Source organism: Anneissia japonica, unplaced genomic scaffold (genome assembly GCF_011630105.1).
Source record: "Anneissia japonica isolate Jap-2015-1 unplaced genomic scaffold, ASM1163010v1 scaffold108273_len470852_cov203, whole genome shotgun sequence".
NCBI lineage: Eukaryota > Metazoa > Echinodermata > Crinoidea > Comatulida > Comatulidae > Anneissia > Anneissia japonica.
This window is the reverse complement of record NW_022686840.1, coordinates 206,349-216,903: the sequence shown is the minus strand read 5'-3', so window position 1 is coordinate 216,903 and position 10,555 is coordinate 206,349. Positions and strand designations below refer to the sequence as shown.

General features: G+C 35.0%; 2 protein-coding genes across 3 annotated transcripts in view; both read right to left on the bottom strand.

Moving 5' to 3' along the window:
* The window catches only part of LOC117117620 (glutathione hydrolase-like YwrD proenzyme), a 5,099-nt gene extending 3,953 nt beyond the window's left edge, over positions 1 to 1,146 (bottom strand). The window contains exons 1-2 of one of the 2 annotated variants that reach the window (XM_033261990.1): positions 1,018 to 1,146; positions 270 to 423 (exon numbers count right to left, since the gene is read on the bottom strand). In XM_033261990.1, the coding sequence (XP_033117881.1) occupies positions 270 to 423; positions 1,018 to 1,108 (245 nt within the window). In that variant the 5' untranslated portion in view covers positions 1,109 to 1,146. The remainder of the gene's footprint in view (positions 1 to 269; positions 424 to 1,017) is intronic. The other variant, XM_033261998.1, reaches the window with a different exon arrangement.
* A 2,163-nt stretch (positions 1,147 to 3,309) lies between these two features.
* On the bottom strand, positions 3,310 to 10,240 carry LOC117117612. The gene is made up of 6 exons (XM_033261979.1): positions 8,252 to 10,240; positions 7,690 to 7,928; positions 7,452 to 7,518; positions 6,526 to 6,837; positions 5,511 to 5,914; positions 3,310 to 5,093 (listed from the first exon to the last, which is right to left on the bottom strand). Exons 1-6 carry the CDS (start codon positions 10,230 to 10,232, stop codon positions 4,758 to 4,760), a joined length of 3,339 nt encoding a protein of 1,112 aa, XP_033117870.1. The 5' UTR covers positions 10,233 to 10,240; the 3' UTR covers positions 3,310 to 4,757.
* Positions 10,241 to 10,555: the final 315 nt, after the last annotated feature.

Below are 10,555 nucleotides of genomic sequence, written 5' to 3'. Positions count from 1 at the left end.
GATGTCATCATGACCATATTTAGGCATGTCACATGTTTTTGTCAAATAAAATTTGTTAGTCTGACTGGGTTTTACATTATGATGCTGGGCATAAAAATGAAAACATCATCATTCATAACCAAGAAAATCCTCAAAAAATAATTCAAACATTGATCAAAATTGAAAATAATTAATTAATAATGAAAACATCAACAACGAAATAACATATAATTGATATAAAATGAAATAATAATAAATATAAACTGTGAAAAGGTTAAATGTTGTACAACCTCCCATTCAACCCAAGTACACGCTTGGTTGCTGCATCGAAAAAAAGACAGAAGCAGTCGCCTCCAATACCGGTAGAACATGGTTCGGTTACGTTGAGGGCGGCAGCAACAGCCACTGCAGCATCAGCAGCATTGCCTCCAGCTTTTAATATATCTATAAACAATAATATCAAAAATTAAAAAAATAAAAGTTAATAAAAAAAAAACGTGTGTAAAATCAAAGATGAATTAATTTTTAGACTAATAGTCATTTTTCTTCTACCTTTATTTACTTGTTGGCACAATAATAAATAAAATGAAAAGAAATTAAAAATGAATATTTCTCCTTAAACCTTTATTTAATTAAAAGACATAGGAAAAATAGAATACAAATTTAAAATGTGGGCTCCTGCTCCTTATTCTTAATCTTATATGTATGCCCACTGCTTTCTATTCAATGTGATAATTAGATTATAGAAAAATTGTTTTTTTGGCTTAAAGTTAAAGTGCTTCAGATGAATACTAAAGGTGTTTTCGCATCAGACCTGTTTTTTTTTTTCACATGCCAATAGGCATGTGGAACTTCATGAACAAATCAAACGGAGCTCACGATAGAGGCAAGCATGCAGATCCTGAGGCCGAGTAGGTAGGTAGGCCCTGCCTGAAGATAGATATGCCTAGTGCCTAGGCCTACGACGACCGAATAATGTAAATGCAATGTTAGATAGGAAGGGAAGAGAAAGGAATGAACTTATTATTAATATTATACCAATTCCAATTTGCGACGCGAGTGGTTGAGTTGATGCCACACTACCGTTAGTAGAAATAACAGGTGATCGACGAGAACTAAATGTTTCCATGTTTATTACTTAAAACCGAGTGTTTTTTTACTGGCCTGGATGAGGGCAGCATACTCAGTGGAAAAAATATGTACCGTTTATTCGAATAAACGCCCCAGGGTGTTTATTGTTGAGGAAAGTGTTTGGGGGCGTTTATTCGAGAGAGGCATTTTGTGTGTGTGTGTGTGTGTGTGGGTGTGTGTGTGTGTGTGTGTGTGAAATGGATACATTACATATACAGGTATACCCAAATATTATTATTTATTAAATTATTTCACTGTAAATGTGGAACTTCAACACAATTACCAGTACCGTCAAAATATGTTATGGATTGCTTGATCATAAATAGACTTACTGATATCAACAAGGTTAGGCGAGACTTTTTTTTATACCTTGTTTAGAGAACCCGCGACTGCAGATATTGATGATTTCGAATAAAAATACAATTTTATGTTTTGCTAATTAGCGCACCCGCCACCACGAAAAAGTGGAAATTTACAAAAAATAATTAAAGTTTTTCTTATTTTTATTACACCCTCAGCTGACTTTAAAAAAACCCAAAGATAAGATATGTATATATTTCTTCCTAATTATATAAATTTGAAGCATTTAACCATCCTATTTTACATTCACCAATACAATTTTATTTTTATTTTCTCCTCCGTCTGGACGGTTTTTGGCAAAATTATTTGCTAAATAAGAACAACAACGATTATCATTATATTTTAGTATGTCCTTGTCTTAAAAATATATATATTATTTTATTTTTTATTTTTTAAATTATTAATTTGTAAAATTAGAAACAAGCATATTATCAAATTTAGGCCTAGTTATTTTTCGTTCATAAGTAATTGTACTTTGTTAGGGGTCATTCAAGTATTATGTAACGCAGAGGGGAGTGGGGGTATAGTGGAAAATGTTACAGTGTGGGGGGGTGTTGCTTGAAGTGTTACATAACAAAATTAATTTTCATGGGAAGAGAAGAAATATTAAATATTCAAACTTGTATGATATTAATTTATTGAAACATTTACATCAGTGTAATACAATGTAATGTAACACAGTTGTGTTGAATTTGTGAAATCAATAAACAATGAAGTTACATCTACCATATCAAAAAATAACAATTTCCAAGAGCTATGATGTGCTGCAATCTATATGTTATTAGAGCAAACCATATTTGATAACAAATTTGTAGTGTAGGACAAATTTGTAGATTACATTTATCCTGAATGTGTATAAGAGACAGAATTTGTAGTGGAGGACATTTATCCTGATACTTAATGTTGTTCATCTGATTTTAGAGTTACATAACATTTAGAGGGGGTTTGGAAAAGTGTTCCAGAGTGTTACGGGGAGGTGGGGGGTGTCAATATTTGCCAAAAAATGTGTTACATAATACTTGAATGACCCCTTAGCGCATTACGTTTTTGTATTTTTCGTTATGGGCTGGAGGACTTTGCAAGATCAACGAACATAGAACATTTAAAGAATAGGCTATGTTGCTTCCATTAATTTTTAGTCATTTAGGGGAGGGGCGTTTATTCAAGGGCAAAATATCGTTGATCTCGTCTTGTCGTTTAATATTGATAATAGAAAGACATATCGCATTGAACTCCAGTGGCGGTGCTACAGGAGAATTTTCCCCCAGGTAATTTTCTTGCCTCCCCTCCCCCGCAACCCAAAGAAAGAAGAAAAAGAAATGAAATGTAGGGCTATTTTCTACATATTAGTAGAGTATCTATCTATAAAACCGATTAAATACGCTTCTGATCCCTTAAATTGACATTTTTTTCGGCCGAAGTTTCGCCCTGGGCCACTTTTGAGACATTTGAGCGACGCCCAACCACGCCCACCTCGGGCCACCCCAGCATATTCCGCCCACCTCCAGATTTCAGATGCTGGTGCCTCCACTGTGCGTGTACTTCTAATACTAGTATTGTTTCTGCATACTGTATGAGTGCGAAATCCTGGGTTTGAATCCCATTTGGAGAATTTTGTTCGCCCTCGTAGATTCCTCTTCATTACCGTTTATAATTTATTGTATAAATTATTATATATAGAGAAATTGTAGGTCAAAGAGGAAAGTTTGAGAACAAAGGATGTACACATGAACAGGCTAGACAGACTGTCCTTGAATCGAGTGAAGAACAGAAAATAACAGAGTTAAACTACTACAGTAGATAAATAATATTATAATTTTATTCAAACACTATCTTTTATATTATACACTACTTATTACATTTTCAAAATTTATTTTCCAAATGTCTTAATAATTTTAGTATATACAATATATACAAAATCTTACACTTGTTAGACTGAAACATACAAGACCTGAAACGTCATCAGAATCGATGAAGCTGATTGGATAATGAGACTAGAAAATGAACAACTTGATAGTTTCTAATAAGCCAATTCGTAGTTAGAACTGCGCATGCACACTCAAGATGGTTTGTGTCAATTGACCTCGATTGACCTTGCATAGGAGCATGCGCAGTTCTAACTACGAATTGGCTTATTTAATAACTTCAATCAATGAACTATCAATGGACTTTTCCACCAGTGGCTCCCCAGGTCCAGAGGGACATAGGATCTCAACAGGGAATAATACTTTAAAAAAACCCAACAACATTGCCATTTCCATGCATTTAGAGGTGCATCTTTAAATCTGCTCCATGCAATGTGTGGCTCAGCTGGATTTGGACCCTCGTTGAGAAACTATCAAACCCCAGAATCTTAAGTAATGCAGCAGCTTAACAAAATATTAGTCACTATAGTGATAAAACAACACATAGTTTAAAAAGCACATACACTACAGTACTGATATTTATTTCATGTATGATTGTCATCTCATGAATTAGCAATGTCTTTAAAAAATGAAATACAACAAAAACAATTTTATAAAAAGATGAATATAGGAATTAAAATTGGTTTATGACTTAAAAAATATTTTTATTGAAAACTCATGTTTCAAACATTTATAGAATGTTATAGAATATACAGTAGAATATTTATTTTTAATAAATAATACTGTCCAAGAAATATTCATTTTATACCACAATGGTAATGTAAATAAATTTAAGTTCAACAACTTTGGTCATATGAAGTAAAACACTGTCCAAAAATAAGCAATTTCATCCACTTCCAGAGCCCTCCTTTTTGGATCTTGACAGACGAAAGACCCAACAGGGATACATGTGTCTGTATTTTATAGGAAAGACATTTGTCACCAGCTCTGGCAAAACCATCAATTTGTTGGAAAAATTTAACATCATGTTTTTTGTATTTTTTAGATTCTGCATGAATTCTACTGGTTGACGATTTGGAAAGTTATGAATAAATTAATTGGATATCAACCAAGTAGGGTTTGAGAAAAAAGCTTTAAAAAATTCCAAATAAATAAATAGTTTATTACTGTATTAAGATTTATGTATTTTAAAAATACTTTTAATATACTTTTCAGTTAGATTTTAGTGATTGATATTTTGCAGAAATGTTCTTAAGTATCTTCTTTTATGAAATGCAAAAACCTGAAAATGTTACTTGTGATTCTTCTACGTTTTTGATGATTGTGCAAAATTAGAAATTGCCAGAGCCAGTCACATTTGTCTTGTACATATTTAATATTCACTGCACAAACATATTGTACACTTTGACAGTTAAGTTCCTGCTACTCGTTGGCACATATTCTCATGCAATCATTGGCTAAAGTTTTCTGTCGCATGTCCATGAGGGCACCATACAATCTACCTTTCGTACACTTATCTGTGTATTCATTCTTCCATTTTAACATCATCTGAGTTGACCGGTCTTCTTTTGATGAGTTTTCACTCTCAACATTCTTGATGTCGTTTTCTATTTGGTCGTCGTCTCTTACCAAACGGGCTAGCTTCTTCCAGTGCATTTGCGTCTGAGTAGCAAGGCGATAGATTTGGCGATGGGTGAGCTCTTCCGTGCTTTGGCGTAACAGCTGCTCGTTGAACATTGAAGGCATAGGGGTATTTGACTAAAAGAAAAAGTAATAAAAGCATTGGTTATAACTTGGACACATAAAATATATAAACAAAAAACAATGTACTGTACCCTAATATTTTGAAAACTATTGTCTGTCAACTGAATGTCAATTTGCCTGTATGTTAGTTTACTATACAAAATACTTTATATGGTGTCTGCATGAGTACCCATGATGATGCTTTCATTATGTTTGGTTTGGTTTTTTTAAAGCAAACATTGCACTGCGTAGCAACCCCCGACGCAATCTGGAGCACTCCAAATTCAACTGACCAATCAGCATTGCCAAAAGAGTCGGCAAGAGCGTGTGTAGTGATTTTTTATGGAAACCAGAGTTTGGCGCTGTGCACTTTCTTGTGACCAGGGAAAAAGAAAGGACTTAGTAACATAAATGAATATGTGTCTGACTTACAGTTGATGAAGATGAGGGTACACTTGCATAATATGATGATGTGTTTGGGGCATTTCCTCGTGTTGGAGATGGCATGCATGACATCCGTGCACTTGTCTGACTTCCCACCACTGCCACATTCGCTGTCAGATTTGAGATAGTTGCCATTGGTGGTGAGGACCGAGAGAATGATGGCAGGTACGACAGTGGAAATGTTGTATACGATGGTGAGCGCGATGGTGAGCGTGGTGGAGTCCTCGGAGGAGTGCCGTCAGGTGGGCTAATCTGAAGGTTTTCCAGAAGTTCTTCACTTGATTCCTGTCGATAACATATTCGTTTTTTAGCATGGTGACTACTGACTGCTGCTTCACAAGTAGGATGAGAACGCTTCCTGGACGATGTTGTTTGCAATCCACTAGTTCCCGCTAAAGTAGAAATGCATTTCACAGTTATTCTTATTTATATTTTACTTTATTTGTTTTTTACAGGAGACTTTTTTAAAGCTTATTTCGCGAGGAGGGTGGAAGAAAAATAAAATAAAATTTTCTTTTCTTTTTTAGTAAATAGTTTTGCCAAAAAAAATCCAGATGGAGGAGAAAATAAAAATAGAATGTTATTGGTGAATATAAACAGTGTAGCAATGGGATGGTAAAATGCTTTAAATTTATATAATTTGGAAGAAAAATATATATCTTATTTTTTGATATTTCAAGGCAGCGGCGAGCATAATAAAAATAAAGAAAAACTTTAATTTTTTTTTTTTATTTCCATGTTTTCATGACGCCGGTTGCACAAATTGGCCAAAAAATTTAATTTCATTTCTATTCGAAATCATCATTATTGTTAAGAGGTGTGTTCGCAAAACAAGGTATAAAAGAATTCTTGCCCTGGCTTCCTAGTAACTCTGGACTAGTGATGATATGTGTGCACAAAAACCTAATCATCAGTGATTTACCATTTATAAACAACTCTGAGCATTCTGGGCTTAAAGATGCAGTTTCAGGCATAAAATTTATATACTTTAAAATCTACTTACGTTGGTCTTCATTTAGTGATGTGCTAGACCTTGCAGGGGAGCTTGAGACAGAGCTAGACTGGGATCGATTGAAAAAAGATGGCCACCAGCTGGACGATGAAGGAGTTTCACTCTCTCCAAGACGCAGCTTTCTTCCTACGTCATTTAATGTCTTGGAGAATAGGGCGAGTGTTCCTCCACGTTTCTTGTATGATGTCACCAATTTACTAAAAGGTTCTGCTGATTGACCGAACTTGAAAATTTCTTGTTCTGTGAAACCTAACTCACGGCTGAAGAGCTTCCAGTTATCCTCACTCAATATACCATGCATTTCTAATGAAGACAAAAAGAATTTTAATTAAAGATAATAAATCCTGTGTTCTGTAAAGGTCTGTCCAGATTATCAAATTTTCTACGACAAGAAACTGGCAGATCCAAAGATTTCTGGAAGATGGGCCGAAAATGGGACCGCTTGAGTGAAATTTTTGTGTTCTAGATGCCCTAAAATAACCTCTAAGCCGAGATGTGTATAAGAGACAGGTCAACTGAATGTCAATTTGCCTGTATGTTAGTTTATGCCCATATATAGTCAAGATGTGCCTATATATGGTCATGATGTGATGTCATCATGACCATATTTAGGAATGTCACATGTTTTTGTCAAATAATATTGGATAGTCTTGACAGTGACTAATTCAGTTAAATTCACTGCTCAGAAAATTACAAAATTTAATAATATAACACTATTACTGGTATTTTCACTATATTGTAGCTGCTAATTGGCAAAAAAAATATTATTTAAACCATTTAAATATTCATTTAAGTAAGCCATTTAAGAATTCTAATGGTCAGTTTATCAAATTACATGTTAATAGGAAGAAATCTTTGCACAAGTTAAAGAATAATGACAATTTTCACACACAACTTTAAGAATGTGCTTAACTCACCAGCAAGCTCTTTGAGGGGCTGCAGTAACCAGGGATCTTGGCTTGACTGGTCTGGTTCATCGGAGCTCTACAAATACAAAAAACAAATAAATAATTTAGAATTAATTTATAATGTAATAATCATAATATACCTTCACAATTTATATCAATCTGATAATTGAACAACTATCCAAAACATATCATGTGAGAAAAACACCAAGTTATAAGAAGAACACTTTAAGAAACAAATAATGCTAACCTTTATAAGGTTAAACTGAAATAGAGATACTTCTGATCCATCCTCTTTCTTCTGACTCACAAACACTTTGCCGAACACCCCCCTCGTCAGTCTAGCACCTTTAAATTTGAGAGCAAACTGTTTTTCAAAGTCATTGCCCCGAAATTTGTTCTCGACCTGAATGAGGGATGCATCTTCTCCTGCTCCTGTGTCCGCTTCAAAGTAATCGGACTTCGCCAGACGCACTTCTATGTTACCCCCTGGAGGAAGCAAGAATAATAATGCAACATAAGAAAAGTTACTCTAAATGGCTAAGGCATGCTTAAATGAACAACTGTAAATGTTTGTGAGGACCTGAAATACATGTACTAAATATATTCTACACTAAGAACTGTACATAAAGTTAAAACCACAAATAGTAATAAAATCTTTTAATGGGAGATTTTAAAAAACATCAAAAAAATTTTTAAAAATATGTAATTTTTTAATGTGGGTTTTCAAGTTTTTTTTTCATGCACTATAAAATGTTAAATTATTAAATGTATTTTTGTTGACACTGCTGGAGTTGTTAAAAATCTGTTACCTGGTTCTATTTTAACTGGTTTTATACTGCCACCAATATGACGGGCATAACTTCCAAAGTCTTGAAGAGTGTTCGAGGCATTGTGGCAGACGACAAGCAGTGCAAATTTATCATCTGAGTCAGTGTCTTCTACCGGCATGAATGCCTGACACTTCATGCTGACCTCGCGATTCCGGTATAAAAATGACAACCCAAGTCCACTTCGGTTTAACTGTGAGACAATACCTTTCCAGAATCCTCCAAAGCCCGTAAAATGAGATGCTGAAAAAACGACATTGTACATGCCATTCTTGTAGATGATGGTGTAGTCAACATCAAGTTGACACCATTTTGATGTCTCAGTTTCCAATGTTTCAGTTGACCAAATTGTCAACTCAGCTTTAGATCCTAAAGCTTGACAAATCTCAGTGTAATGCGGCAATGGTAACCTTACGGTCACTGGATCTGATGCATCACATCGAAATTTACATCCATGTGGTCCCACAAAAATAATCGGTGTAGCTGGTGCATCGTCACGATTTAAGCCACTTCTCAAATGATGAGGTAGATTGGAGAAGTACATATTGGCAGTGGCTGTCATGTCTTTCACAAGACAACCCTTTGGAAAATGAATACTGAAGGACGGAATCTCTGGGATCTCTAGACATCCTCCATCTTTGATTGTCACAAATTGTGACACATGTATTGCTTGGTCTTTTACCAAAACCGTAAATAACGAAAAATGACTGGCTTTGATCTCGACATAGTCACTGAATACTTTATAGTCTGTCACCGGCATCTGTATCCAGATAGGATCCTCTTCTTCCTCAGTGTCACTACACATACAAACCACATTATCTTTACAGACACTCCGTACAAACAACGGCAGTTTTAACCTGGCTGGTTTATAAGGATAAAACTTTGTCTGATGTGGCATAAGTGCTACAATGTAACTAGCCAAGGAGGTGTGATCATCAACCTCAGGCCGATACCGAGCATCCGATAATATTCTCATTGAGAACTGAGTGTGCATGTGATGATTCTGATTATGCTCTGGGATTATGACGGCAACACTGCGATAAAGAATGAATTTAGATCTATCATCTAAACGCCCTTCGTAATAAACATCATCCTCTAAGAATGGTTCTTTAGACAGTGGTTGAGAACAAATATCACAAATATCGCTGTCATAATCTTCGAGCTCACAGTATACATCACCAGCCTCACTGCCATGATCACCAATGCAACTGTTACAATCATTTTCATTTATTACAAAATTTGAACTCTGGTTCTCCTGGCTTGATCCCGAGCACGAGACATAATCACTAGTAATAATTGTATTAGGATCCCAACCTGCAGGATCTGGCTTGCTTTGAACCAGCGGATATGAATTAGATACTGACTCCGTTTTCCGGAGTCTCACATATTTCAACTCCTCGCAAAGGTTTTGGAAAGTTATTGATTCACGTTCACAAACAAATGAGTTTTTAAGTTTAATATCAAAATATTTCCGGATTGCCTGCAATCCATCTATGTACACATCCCGTGGGATATTTTGGATCGGGTTCCTTGTTACATGGAATGCTTTCAGTCTTGGAAGCAATAAAATTTCTTTTGGTAAAACATTAAGTAAATTTCCAGAGAAATTCACAACTTCAAGTTTTGTTAGATAGTTAAAAGCCGATGGCAGTTTGTTGATGTGATTTTGGGCGACATTAAGGACCGTCAAGTCGGGAAAATGTTTGATCCCATCCGACAGGTGAACAAGTCGATTGTTTTGAGCAAACAGGCGCTGAAGACGGACCAATGAAAACAGGCACTCTGGCAACGCTTGAAAGTTGTTGTGACTGATATCTAGTGATGTCACATGTCCTGGACAAAGGCGGTGCCATGCTGGTAATGTTTTTAGATGAAGAGAACTTAACTGCAACTTCTTCTCTTTCGTCCTTAAACTGTGTTTTGTCTTCGACTGGATTTTCTTTAACTGCCACAAATCTGGCATGTCATTTGCAACCTAAAAAATGTGATGAAAAAACAATTATCATTAAATTAAATATTTCCATCAAAACAACAATCAACTAAATTAATTTAGCAGAAACTATTTACTAATGTACCACATATGCAGATCATTTCAGAATTGTACATTTGTATCATTTTGTAGGGTTAATACTTACATGAAATAAAAGAGCAGTAAAAATTTAGTAGACACTTGTGAACTATAGGCCTAGAATAAGTCTAAAAATATGCAATTTGTTTGTTAACTAGATCTACTCACTCTAACTACAGTACTGTATATCAACAATAAATGTACAGTATTAAAAATGC